The sequence below is a fragment of the Oncorhynchus kisutch genome, linkage group LG26, assembly GCF_002021735.2.
Source record: "Oncorhynchus kisutch isolate 150728-3 linkage group LG26, Okis_V2, whole genome shotgun sequence".
Classification (NCBI taxonomy): domain Eukaryota; kingdom Metazoa; phylum Chordata; class Actinopteri; order Salmoniformes; family Salmonidae; genus Oncorhynchus; species Oncorhynchus kisutch.
This window is the reverse complement of record NC_034199.2, coordinates 25917625-25931854: the sequence shown is the minus strand read 5'-3', so window position 1 is coordinate 25931854 and position 14230 is coordinate 25917625. Positions and strand designations below refer to the sequence as shown.

At 43.9% G+C, this 14230-nt stretch overlaps 1 protein-coding gene across 1 annotated transcript; it reads right to left on the bottom strand.

Moving 5' to 3' along the window:
* Positions 1–6176: 6176 nt before the first annotated feature.
* LOC109871360 (ankyrin repeat and SOCS box protein 9) lies at positions 6177–13232 on the bottom strand. Its single transcript, XM_020462212.2, has 7 exons — positions 12915–13232; positions 12718–12797; positions 12217–12324; positions 7702–7852; positions 7302–7436; positions 6877–7068; positions 6177–6639 (listed from the first exon to the last, which is right to left on the bottom strand). The coding sequence occupies exons 1-7, from the start codon at positions 13006–13008 to the stop codon at positions 6488–6490; spliced, it is 912 nt and encodes a 303-aa protein (XP_020317801.1). The 5' UTR covers positions 13009–13232; the 3' UTR covers positions 6177–6487.
* Positions 13233–14230: the final 998 nt, after the last annotated feature.

The following is a 14230-nucleotide window of genomic DNA, read 5'->3' as shown; positions in this document are numbered from 1 at the left end:
TTGACCCAGAAAATATAAAAAACTATTGGCCTATATCGAATCTTCCATTCCTCTCAAATTTTAGAACAGGCTGTTGCGCTGCAACTCACTGCCTTCCTGAAGACAAACAATGTATACCAAATGCTTCAGTCTGGTTTAAGACCCCATCATAGCACTGAGACTGCACTTGTGAAGGTGATAAATTACCTTTGAATGGCATCAGACCGAGGCTCTGCATCTGTCCTCGTGCTCCTAGACCTTAGTACTGCTTTTGATACCATCGATCACCACATTCTTTTGGAGAGATTGGAAACCCAATTTGGTCTACACGGACAAGTTCTGGTCTGGTTAAGATCTTATCTGTCGGAAAGATATCAGTTTGTCTCTGTGAATGGTTTGTCCTCTGACATATCATCTGTAAATTTCGGTGTTCCTCAAGGTTCCGTTTTAGGACCACTATTGTTTTCACTATATATTTTACCTCTTGGGGATGTCATTCGAAAACATAATGTTAACTTTCACTGCTATGCGGATGATACACAGCTGTACATTTCAATGAAACACGGTGAAGCCCCAAAATTGCCCTCGCTAGAAGCCTGTGTTTCAGACATAAGGAAGTGGATGGCTGCAAACGTTCTACTTTTAAACTCGGACAAAACAGAGATGCTTGTTCTAGGTCCCAAGAAACAAAGAGATCTTCTGTTGAATCTGTGAATTAATCTTGATGGTTGTACAGTCGTCTCAAATAAAACTGTGAAGGACCTCTGCATTACTCTTGACCCTGATCTCTCTTTTGACAAACATATCAAGACTGTTTCAAGGAAAGCTTTTTTCCATCTATGTAACATTGCAAAAATCTGAAACTTTCTGTCCAAAAATGATGCAGAAAAATTTATCCATGCTTTTGTTACTTCTAGGTTAGACTACTGTAATGCTCTACTTTCCGGCTACCCGGATAAAGCACTAAATAAACTTCAGTTAGTGCTAAATACGGCTGCTAGAATCCTGACTAGAACCAAAAAATTTTATCATATTACTCCAGTGCTAGTCTCCCTACACTGGCTTCCTGTCATGGCAAGGGCTGATTTCAAGGTTTATGGCTAACCTACAAAGCATTACATGGGCTGGCTCCTACCTATCTCTCTGATTTGTCAGAAGACACAGGCCTCCTAATTGTCCCTAGAATTTCTAAGCAAACAGCTGGAGACAGGGCTTACTCCTATAGAGCTCCATTTTTATGGAATGGTCTGCCTACCCTATGTGAGAGACGCAGACTCGGTCTCAACCTTTTAAGTCTTTACTGAAGACTCATCTCTTCAGTGGGTCATATGATTGAGTGTAGTCTGGTGAAGGTGAACGGAAAGGAGTGTGAAGGTGAACGGAAAGGCTCTGGAGCAACGAACCGCCCTTGCTGTCTCCGCCTGGCCGGTTTCCCTCTTTCCACTGGGATTCTCTGCCTCTAACCCTATTACAGGGGCTGAGTCACTGGCTTACTGGTGCTCTTCCATGCCGTTCCTAGGAGGGGTACGTCACTTGAGTGGGTTGAGTCACTGATGTGATCTTCCTGTCTGGGTTGGCACCCCCCTTGGGTTGTGCCGTGGCTGAGATCTTTGTGGGCTATACTCGGATTTGTCTCAGGATGGTAGGTTGGTGGTTGAAGATATCCCTCTAGTGGTGTGGGGGCTGTGCTTTGGCAAAGTGGGTGGGGTTATATCCTTCCTGTTTGGCCCTGTCCGGGGGTATCATCGGATGGGGCCACAGTGTCTCCTGACCCCTCCTGTCTCAGCCTCCAGTATTTATGCTATAGTAGTTTGTGTCGGGGGGCTAGGGTCAGTTTGTTATATCTGGAGTACTTCTCCTGTCTTATCCGGTGTCCTGTGTGAATTTAAGTATGCTCTCTCTAATTCTCTCTTTCTTTCTCTCTCTCGGAGGACCTGAGCCCTAGGACCATGCCTCAGGACTACCTGGCATGATTACTCCTTGCTGTCCCCAGTCCACCTGGCCGTGCTGCTGCTCCAGTTTCAACTGTTCTGCCTGCGGCTATGGAATCCTGACCTGTTCTTCGGACTTGCTACCTGTCCCAGACCTGCTGTTTTCAACTCTCTAGAGACAGCTGGAGTGGTCGAGATGCTATTAATGATCGGCTATGAAAAGCCAACTTACATTTACTCCTGAGGTGCTGACTTGCTGCACCCTCGACAACTACTGTGATTATTATTATTTGACCATGCTGGTCATTTATGAACATTTGAACATCTTGGCAATGTTCTGTTATAATCTTCACCCGGCACAGCCACCTGCATTGCTTGCAGTTTGGGGTTTTAGGCTTGGTTTCTGTACAGCACTTTGAGGTATCAGCTGATGTACGAAGGGCTATATAAATACATTTGATTTGATTTGACCAGTGGCTTCTTCCTTGCTGAGCGGCCTTTCAGGTTATGTCGATACAGGACTCGTTTTACCGTGGATATATATACTTTTGTACCTGTTTCCTCCAGCATCTTCACAAGGTTCTGTGATTGATTTGCACTTTTTACACCAACGTACGTTCATCTCTAGGAGACAGAACGCATCTCCTTCCTGAGCGGTATGACGGCTACGTGGTCCCATGGTGTTTATACCTGCGTACTATTGTTTGAACGTGATGAAGATGAACGTCGTACTTTCAGGCGTTTGGAAATTGCTCCAGAGGATGAACCAGACTTGTGGAGGTCTACAATTTATTTTCTGAGGTCTTGGCTGATTTCTTTTGATTTTCCCATGATGTCAACAGAAAGGCACTGAGTTTGAAGGTAGGCCTTGAAATACATCCACAGGTACACCTCCAATTGACTCAAATTATGTCATTTAGCCTAATAGAAGTTTCTAAAGCCGTGACATCATTTTCAGGGATTTTCCATCATTTTCCAAATTCTGGCCCACTGGAATTGTGATACAGTGAATTATAAAATATCCTAACCAACTTGCCAAAACTATAGTTTTTTAACAAGAAATTTGTGGTGGTTGAAAAACGAGTTTTAATGACTCCAACCTCAACGTATGTAAACTTCCGACTTCAACTGTATATAAGGTCCCACAGTTGACCGTGCATTTCAGAGCAAAAACCAAGCCATGAGGTCAAAGGAATTGTCCGTAGAGCTCCGAGACAGGATTGTGTTGAGGCACAGATCTGGGGAAGGGTACCAAAAATGTCTGCAGCATTGAAGTTCCCCAAGAACACATTGGCCTCCATTCTTACATAGAAGAAGTTTGGAACCAACAAGACCCTTATTAGAGCTGGTTGCCTGGCCAAACTGAACAATCAGGAGAGAAGGGCCTTGGTCAGGGAGGTGATCAAGAACCTGATGGTCACTCTGACAGGGCTCTAGAGTTCCTCTGTGAAGATGGGAGAACCTTCCAGAAGGACAACCATCTCTGCAGCACCCCACCAATCAGGGCCGAGTTGCCAGGCGGAAGCCACTTTTCAGTAAAAGGCACATGACCGCCTGCTTGGAGTTTGCCAAAAGTCACCCAAAGACTCTCAGACCATCAGAAACAAGGTTTTCTGGTCTAATGAAACCCGAGATTGAACTCTTTGGCCTGAATGCCAAGCATCACATCTAGAGGAAACCTGGCACCATCCCTATGGTGAAGCAAGGTGGTGGCAGCATCATGCTGTGGGGATGTTTTTCAGGGGCAAGGACTGGGAAACTAGTCAGGATTGGTGCAAAGATTAACTGAGCAAAAGTACAGAGATATCCTTGATGAAAACCTGCTCCAGAGTGCTCAGAACCTCAGATTGGGGCGAAGGTTCACCTTCCAACAGTACAGCGACCCTAAGCACACAGCCAAGACAACGCAGGAGTGGCTTCGGGACAAGTCTCTGAATGTCCTTGAGTGGCCCAGTCAGAGCCCTGACATGAACCTGATCTATCATCTCTGGAGAGACCTGAAAATAGTTGTGCTGTAACGCTCCCCATCCAACCTGACAGAGCTTGAGATGATCTGCAGAGAAGAATGAGAGAAACTCCCCAAACACAGGTGTGCCAAGCTTGTAGCGTCATACCAAAGAAGACTCAAGGCTGTAATCATTGCCTTTATGTGCTTTAAGAAAGTACTGAATAAAGAGTCTGAATACTTATGTAAATGTGATATTGTTATTACATTGGCAAAAATAATATCTTAACCTGGTTTTGCTTTGTTATGAGGTATTGTGTGTAGATTGATTAAGAAACATTTTTTTGTGTAAATTTTAGAATAAGGCTGTAATGTAACATAATGTGGAAAAAGTCAAGGGGTCTGAATACTTTCTGAATGCACTGTGTGTGGACGTACTTATATATTTACTTACAGTGCCTTGCGAAAGTATTCGGCCCCCTTGAACTTTGCGACCTTTTGCCACATTTCAGGCTTCAAACATAAAGATATAAAACTGTATTTTTTGGTGAAGAATCAACAACAAGTGGGACACAATCATGAAGTGGAACGACATTTATTGGTTATTTCAAACTTTTTTAACAAATCAAAAACTGAAAAATTGGGCGTGCAAAATTATTCAGCCCCTGTCACGGTCTGACCATCGTTCGTATGTGTTTTCCTTGTTTTAGTGTTGGTCAGGATGTGAGCTGGGTGGGCATTCTATGTTGTGTGTCTGGTTTGTCTATTTCTATGTTTGGCCTGATATGGTTCTCAATCAGAGGCAGGTGTTAGTCATTGTCTCTGATTGGGAACCATATTTAGGTAGCCTGTTTTGTGGGTGATTGTCCTTAGTGTCTTGATGTCCTTGTTCTGTGTGTATGTGCACCAGTATTAGGCTGTTTCGGTTTTCGTTACGTTTATTGTTTTGTAGTGTTTGTATTTAGATTCGTGTTACGTTTGTTGAATAAACATGGATCGCAATCTACACGCTGCATTTTGGTCCGACTCTCCTTCACCACAAGAGAACCGTTACAGCCCCTTTACTTTCAGTGCAGAAAACTCTCTCCAGAAGTTCAGTGAGGATCTCTGAATGATCCAATGTTGACCTAAATGACTAGTGATGATAAATACAATCCACCTGTGTGTAATCAAGTCTCCGTATAAATGCACCTGCACTGTGATAGTCTCAGAGGTCCGTAAAAAGCGCAGAGAGCATCATGAAGAACAAGGAACACACCAGGCAGGTCCGAGATACTGTTGTGAAGAAGTTTAAAGCCGGATTTGGATACAAAAAGATTTCCCAAGCTTTAAACATCCCAAGGAGCACTGTGCAAGCGATAATATTGAAATGGAAGGAGTATCAGACCACTGCAAATCTACCAAGACCTGGCCGTCCCTCTAAACTTTCAGCTCAAACCACCTGGGAGACACACCAAACATGTGGAAGAAGGTGCTCTGGTCCGATGAAACGAAAATTGAACTTTTTGGCAACAATGCAAAACGTTATGTTTGGCGTAAAAGCAACACAGCTCATCACCCTGAACACACCATCCCCACTGTCAAACATGGTGGTGGCAGCATCATGGTTTGGGCCTGCTTTTCTTCAGCAGGGACAGGGAAGATGGTTAAAATTGATGGGAAGATGGATGGAGCCAAATACAGGACCATTCTGGAAGAAAACCTGATGGAGTCTGCAAAAGACCTGAGACTGGGACGGAGATTTGTCTTCCAACAAGACAATGATCCAAAACATAAAGCAAAATCTACAATGGAATGGTTCAAAAATAAACATATCCAGGTGTTAGAATGGCCAAGTCAAAGTCCAGACCTGAATCCAATCAAGAATCTGTGGAAAGAACTGAAAACTGCTGTTCACAAATGCTCTCCATCCAACCTCACTGAGCTCGAGCTGTTTTGCAAGGAGGAATGGGAAAAAATGTCAGTCTCTCGATGTGCAAAACTGATAGAGACATACCCCAAGCGACTTACAGCTGTAATCGCAGCTTTGTTGAAAAAGTTTGAAATATCCAATAAATGTCGTTCCACTTCATGATTGTGTCCCACTTGTTGTTGATTCTTCACAAAAAAATACAGTTTTATATCTTTATGTTTGAAGCCTGAAATGTGGCAAAAGGTCGCAAAGTTCAAGGGGGCCGAATACTTTCGCAAGGCACTGTATTTACATGTAACTTGTGTATGTAATTGTATGGCTAGATGAATGCATTAATGGGTGTATGAAAGTACAGTATCATGAATGGATACTTACATTTTAAGCTTTTTAGAAAATCCAAAAGGCATTGTTTGAAACAAAATAATTATGTTTATTTGGCATTCCTTTGGTTAACATTTATGATCTTACCGTTGAGCAATATTCACACCAATTTTCAAGTAACAGTACATATTCATTAATTTATTTCTGAATGCAGAAAATCTAGTTCTCTCTTCTTTCTCTCATCTTTCATGTGTACAAATCTGATAATGTGGCACAAACCATCCCACTAATCAACATTCACAATAAGTGTTAACGTCCTCTCTCCACAGATGCTGGTGCTAAGGTGCCACCTATTGACCGAAAGTAGAAATGCATTGAGATAGAACATAAAAAATATGCTCATTTAATGAATATACCCTTTCGATCTGATTGGTACAGAAGGTATTGCTTCAGTTCTGTGGGGATCTGAAGACCATGGATTGAACTAAGTCTGGTCTTTCCCAAAACGTTCCTGATGGACAGCCGGCACTGCTGCATCAGACGAGACACTCCTGGTCAGCCATCAGAGGAGAAACAGCCATCATTTAGATAACATAAAGATGTTCTCAGGGTTTGATATTGTTAATAACACAAGCACAATGTAAGTACTATGCAAATCTATCAATAAATCATGCAAGAACCAAGAATCCTTTCACAAACACATCCATGATGGATTTAAACTCGATGTATACAACAGCAGTTCAAAGCACCACCGAATCTTCTGTCCAAAATCTTACGGGTCTAGCTACCTCCTCTGTGGCCCAGTAGTTTTTCAACGGGGCTGTTGGGAGGGGCCAGGTCCAGGGGCTGCTTGCCCTGTGTGTCTCTGCAGTTGCAGTCAGCCCCGTGCTCCAGGAGAACAGACACCAGCTCAGGGTTGGACAGACGGGCTGCCGCGTGCAGAGGAGAGTCCCCATCCTTACTCCTGTTCACACTAGCACCTGACAGAGAGCATATATGTGTGGATATTGTGTGTAAATATGTGGATTTTGTATGTAGCCTACCGTAAATGTCAAATGAGAGTATCATATACTGCAGGCCAAGTGTAAACTGTAAATAACTCCTATTTGAGCACCGTGTGATAGAAGCACCCTGGTCAATGTCTAGTCCAGATTCTATCTATCTATACATCCTTTCTGCGTAATAACAAACTAAAGAGAATACATTTTCATACCAAGCTGAAGCAGTTTCCTCACGGTACTCAGATGCTGATTTGTGCAGGCAATGTAGAGTGGCGAGCCTGATTGGTCAGTGTGCTGATCTACATCTGCCCCATGATGAACCAGAGACTCAATGCACTCTGGGTGACCTGGACATAGATATATTCAGGGTATAAAGAGCAGTGTGTGGGATCTGCTTTGAAAAACTGCTTACTGTATCCAAATCTGGGGAATGATACATTTCATTACACTTTATCATAAAAAATATCAAATCTGACTGGTTTAACAAAGTGCTATAGCTCCTAGGTATTACAACAACAACAAAAATAACTGCAACAACAACAAATGGAGTTCATGGTGCTTTTTTTTATTTGATAAAAGCTGACGATAAAAGCTAAGAATGTGACCCCTGACCTTTGGCTGCAGCCTCGTGGATGGGGGAGGCTGAGAGGCTGGATCCCTGGGGTGAGGCTCCGTGCTGGAGGAGCAGGGTCACACAGGCCACGTGACCCCGGGCACAGGCCTCCGACAGGGGGGTGGTCTTCTCCAACATGGGGACATTCACCTGGTACCGCAGACAACAACATATATCTTGCCAGATACCTCTACCATCCTATACAAACCAACATAACTGCTGGTGATAGCCTGCTGAGAAGGTTAACACTCCACTGGTTGTCACATTCCAAGCATATTGGTGTGTCTGGGAATGGTAGTTGTACACCTATATGGAGATATACACTGCTCAAAAAAATAAAGGGAACACTAAAATAACACATCCTAGATCTGAATGAATGAAATATTCTTATTAAATACTTTTTCTTTACATAGTTGAATGTGCTGACAACAAAATCACACAAAAATTATCAATGTAAATCAAATTTAACAACCCATGGAGGTTTGGATTTGGAGTCACACTCAAAATTAAAGTGGAAAACCACACTACAGGCTGATCCAACTTTGATGTGATGTCCTTAAAACAAGTCAAAATGAGGCTCAGTAGTGTGTGTGGCCTCCAGGTGCCAGTATGACCTCCCTACAACGCCTGGGCATGCTCCTGATGAGGTGGCGGATGGTCTCCTGAGGGATCTCCTCCCAGACCTGGACTAAAACATCCGCCAACTCCTGGACAGTCTGTGGTGCAACGTGGTGTTGGTGGATGGAGCGAGACATGATGTCCCAGATGTGCTCAATTGGATTCAGGTCTGGGGAACAGGCGGTCCATGGCATCAATGCCTTCCTCTTGCAGGAACTGCTGACACACTCCAGCCACATGAGTTCTAGCATTGTCTTGCATTAGGAGGAACCCAGGGCCAACCGCACCAGCATATGGTCTCACAAGGGGTCTGAGGATCTCATCTCGGTACCTAATGGCAGTCAGGCTAACTTTGGCGAGCACATGGAGGGCTGTGCGGCCCCCCAAAGAAATGCCACCCCACACCATGACTGACCCACCGCCAAACCGGTCATGCTGGAGGATGTTGCAGGCAGCAGAACGTTCTCCACGGCGTCTCCAGACTGTCACGTCTGTCACATGTGCTCAGTGTGAACCTGCTTTCATCTGTGAAGAGCACAGGGCACCAGTGGCGAATTTGCCAATCTTGGTGTTCTCTGGCAAATGCCAAATGTTGGGCTGTAAGCACAACGCCCCACCTGTGGACGTCGGGCCCTCATACCACCCTCATGGAGTCTGTTTCTGACCGTTTGAGCAGACACATGCCCATTTGTGGCCTGCTGGAGGTCATTTTGCAGGGCTCTGGCAGTGCTCCTCCTGCTCTTCCTTGCACAAAGGCGGAGGTAGCGGTCCTGCTGCTGGGTTGTTGCCTTCCTACGGCCTCCTCCACGTCTCCTGATGTACTGGCCTGTCTCCTGGTAGCGCCTCCATGCTCTGGGCACTACGCTGACAGACACAGCAAACCTTCTTGCCACATCTCGTATTGATGTGCCATCCTGGATGAGCTGCACTACCTGAGCCACTTGTGTGGGTTGTAGACTCCGTCTCATGCTACCACTAGAGTGAAAGCGCCGCCAGCATTCAAAAGTGACCAAAACATCACTCAGGAAACATAGGAACTGAGAAGTGGTCTGTGGTCCCCACCTGCCGAACCACTCCTTTATTGGGGGTGTCTTGCTAAATGCCTATAATTTCCACCTGTTGTCTATTCCATTTGCACAATAGCATGTGAAATTTATTGTCAATCAGTGTTGCTTCCTAAGTTAGTTACATTGTGTTGTTTAAGTGTTCCCTTTATTTTTTTGAGCAGTGTATAAAGTGTTGGTCCCATGTTTCATGAGCTGAAATAAAAGATCCCAGAAATGTTATATATACGCACAAAAAGCTTATTTATATGTGCACACATTTGTTAACATCCCTGTTATTGAACATTTCTCCTTTCCCAAGATAATCAATCCACCTGACAGGTGTGGCATATCAAGAAGCTGATTAAACAGCATGATCATTACACAAGTGTTCTTTGTGCTGGGGTCAATAAAAGGCCACCCTAAAATGTGCAGTTTTGTCACACAACACAATGCCACAGTTGTCTGAAGTATTGAGAGTGCAATTGGCATGCTGACTGCAGGAATGTCCACCAAAGCTGTTGCCAGAGAATTGAATTAGCCGCCTCCAATGTTGTTGTAGAGTATTTGGCAGTATGTCCAACCGGCCTCAACCGCAGACCACGTGTAACCACGCCAGCCCAGGACCTCCACATCCGGCTTCTTCACCTATGGGATCATCTGAGACCAGCCACCTGGACAGCTGATGAAAGTGTGGGTTTGCACAAACAAATAATTTCTGCACAAATTGTCAGAAAGTCTCAGGGAAGCTCATCTGCGTGCTGACTGCAGTTTGGCATTGTAAACAACTTCAGTGGGCAAATGCTCATCTTGGATGGCCACTGGCATACAGGATGAACCCCTGTCACAACTGTAATTGGCAGATGGCAGGGCATCGTGTGGGCGAGCGGTTTGTTGATGTCAACGTTGTGAACAGAGTACCCCATAGTGGCGGTGGGGTTATGGTATGGGCAGGTTATAAGCTACAGACAATGATCACAATTGCATTTTATCGATGGCAATTTGAATGTACAGAGATACCATGACGAGATCCTGAGGCCCATTGTCGTGCCATTCATCCGCCGCCATCACCTCATGTTTCAGCATGATCATGCACAGCCCCATGTCGCAAGGATCTGTACAGAATTCCTGGAAGCTGAAAATGTCCCAGTTCTTCCATGGCCTGCATACTCACCAGACATGTCACCCCTTGAGCATGTTTGGAATGCTCTGGATAGATGTGTATGACAGCGTGTTCCAGTTCGAGCTAATATCCAGCAACTTCGCACAGCCATTGAAGAGGAGTGGGACAACATTCCACAGGCCACAATCATCAGCCTGATCAACTCTATGCTAAAGAGGTGCATGCTGCATGAGGCAAATGGTGGTCACATCACATACGGACTGGTTTTGTGATTCATGCCCCTACTTTTTTTAAGGTATCTGACCAACAGATGCATATCTGTATTCCCAGTCATGTGAAATCCATAAATTAGGGCCTAATTTATTTATTTAAATTGACTGATTTCCTTATATGAACTGTAACTCAGAAAAATATTTTTTTAAATTGCATGTTGCGTTTATATTTTTGTTCAGTGTATATATATTTTTTACCTTAATTTAACTATGCAAGTCAGTTAAGAATAACTTCTTATTTACAATGACGGCCTACCAAGAGCAACAACACGGTAGCAGCACAACATGGTAGCTGCACAAATATGGCACAAACATTGTTAGGCACAGACAACTGCACAAAGGCCAAAAAGCGTAGAGACAACAATACATCACGTGAAGCAGCCACAAGTGTCAGTAAGAGTGTCCATGATTAAGTCGTTGAATGTTGAAATGGCGATAAAACTGTCCAGTTTGAGTGTTTCTTGCAGCTTGTTCCAGTCGCTAGCTGCAGTGAGCTGAAAAAGGAGCAACCCAGGGATGTGTGTGCTTTGGGGACCTTTAACAGAATGTGACTGCCAGAACCGGGGTTGTATGTGGAAGATGAGGGTTGAATGCGGGTATCTCAGATGTGGGGAGTGAGGCTTAAGAGGGTTTTATAAATAAGCATCAACCAGTGTGTCTTGCGACGGGTATACAGAGATGACCAGTTTACAGAGGAGTATAGAGTGCAGTGATGTGTCCTATAAGGAGCATAGGTGGCAAATCTGATAGCCGAATGGTAAAGAACATCTAGCCACTCGACAGCAACCTTACCTGCCGATCTATAAATTACGTCTCCGTAATCTAACATGGGTAGGATGGTCATCTGAATCAGGGTTAGTTTCACAGCTGTGGTGAAAGAGGAGCAATTACGATAGAGGAAACCAAGTCTAGATTTAACCGTGGCTTGCAGCTTGGATATGTGCTGAGAGGACAGTGTACTGTCAAGCCATACTCCCAAGTACTTGTATGAGGTGACTACTGGGGAGGTGCCAGCTGAGTATAAGCCTGTATCATCTGCATATAAATGGTTGAGAGAGCTTCCTACTACCTGAGCTATGTTGTTGATATTCTGTTTTCGCTCAGTGCTTTATTAAAACGAAAATTTAGGCTATTCAACAGTTAAATAAATTGTTACACTCCAATTCAGTAGCTATTGAAACATGTGACTTTACAGTCACTCAGTGTACAGTTGGGGTATTGTTGTCTACAGATTTGTGCTAGTAATGTTAAAGTGACAAGGAATGAGTGAGGTTAATCGCCTAATAACTCTACAGACACATTTATAACCCATATTCAGAGGGGTCTGCCTGTATTTGGCCTGTGCTTGTTCTACATTGAAATTGAATCATGTAAATAATGTATACAGCTTTGTGCTGTGAGTCTTAAAATCAGCCAAATTCAGAGATGGTGCAGATTAGAGTGAAATTCCTTACTCACATTTGCCCCATTTTCTAACAGTAACCGGGCACAGTCAGTGTGTCCCTGCAGACATGCTCCATGAAGGGGAGAGACTCTGTCTTGAGTGGCCAGGTTGACACACGTTCCCTGTGAAGAGAGTTGAAAAAATATGACACAAATATAAAACCAATCCTATTCCCTCTGCCAACCATAGATAGACATTTCTCCATATTGAAATTGCTTTGAATGTTCAGTGTGCTAAGCTGTCCCTTGAATAATGCTGTGCTTAAGTGATGCATTCCATCTACATCCCCATTCCGCAGACAATGGCAAGGCTATTGTTACTTTATAAACAGAAATACCAAATAGCAGTTACACTAAAGCCTGCAGGCATGAGCGTGCATAATAAGGACCCACAGGGCACACACTGGTTGAATCGACATTGTTTCCATGTCATTTCAATGAAATGACATTGAACCAACGTAGAATAAACGTTGAATTGACGTCTGTGCCCTGTGGGTCTGGGTGTGCCTTCCTTACCTGAGCTATTAGGTTTCTCAGTGTGAGAACACGTCCATTGTAGGCTGCATCATGAATGGGGGACCAATCTGACTCCATATCTTATAAGAGAAGAACAACAATCATAGGATCATTCACAGATACAGACATTCATTGGCCAAAGCATAGATATAGACAAGTGGAAACTTTTACTGTATCTCACCAAGCAGTCTACTCACCACTCATCAAAGGGTTGGAGAGAAAAACAACTGATCCAGTCTGGGTAGCATTGTTCCTCTGGTTGTCACTGCTGTGTCCTGTAGCCTTTCTCATTGTTGACCTAGAGAGTTCCCCAAATCAGACGGGAGTCTAGTAGTCTGTCTTGCACCATTGGTTTTGTAACATCAGCAATTGGACTTCGACCTGTCGCTGGTGTCAACACTTATCTGTACCCGTCTGTTCCTGAACTGTTTTTGGGTGATTTCGACATCACCTCCCAACTTAAAGCCCGTGATGTCATTTCCCCTCAGCTTCAGTCTGCCCTGCAGGAAGTGGTTTTGAATGCATTGCTGGGCTTGTTTTTACAGTGCATATGGTGTTCATTAGACCCAATTGTGGGCAGAGAGAGTGAGTAGAATCCTGTTGAGCAGGTCTGTAACTTGACACTGTCATCACAGACAGTTCACACCCATCACCTCGAGCTAAACAGGGAGGGTTAGAGGGAAGGAGGGGGCTAGAGTAAGAAAGATAGAGGGGGGGGGGGGCTGGAAAGATACATAGGGGATGTGCAGGTACACGTTTGTTTTTGTAGTTTGGGTAATGTGTCAACATCGTGACACTTTTTCCTTGGATACAAACTGTAAAGCCATGCTTTAAGTGGAGGCCTTTTCCATGCCTAGTTATTCATCAGCTGTAGTCAGACTTTACATGCAAGTTTCCACAAATCCCATCCATTTTTGGAAAGAAATTCAGTTCAAAAAGCTGGCTGGATAGATTTAGAAATGCCTAAACTTTACAAGGAGAAATTCCAGGCTCACAGGAATTTGCCAGAGTTATTTGCCAGAAACCAGTCTATGCTCCCTACTTTTTCCATTAGGAGGATAAGCTGTTGTCTTACAGAGGAAACACGCCAGAAAGACTTACTTACTGCATTGTCTGGCATAGATAAACTAGCATCCGGTTCGCCATGAGATCCGCCATGAGAATGAACTAATCATCCACATAAGTTAGTTGATTTTTATATCCACATTGACATTATCAAGGCAAACATTTGACAGTGAGAAAACATGGCAAGGCACTCCTTAGCATGCACATTCTGTGACATACATTCTTCATGGATGCAACGTGATTCTCTAATGAAAACATTCTCTACATAAATTATTTTATCCACCACCAGATGTCAGCAGCAGTTAGGTTTGTTCATTGAGAGAGAAGGAAAGAGAAGCGAGAGCTGCAAACATCCAATTCACTATGATGTTGATATAATCCCTGCCACTGTAAAATTAAAACACACATTACTTTGTGCCTTGTCAGAGAAGGTGCATGGATTAGAATA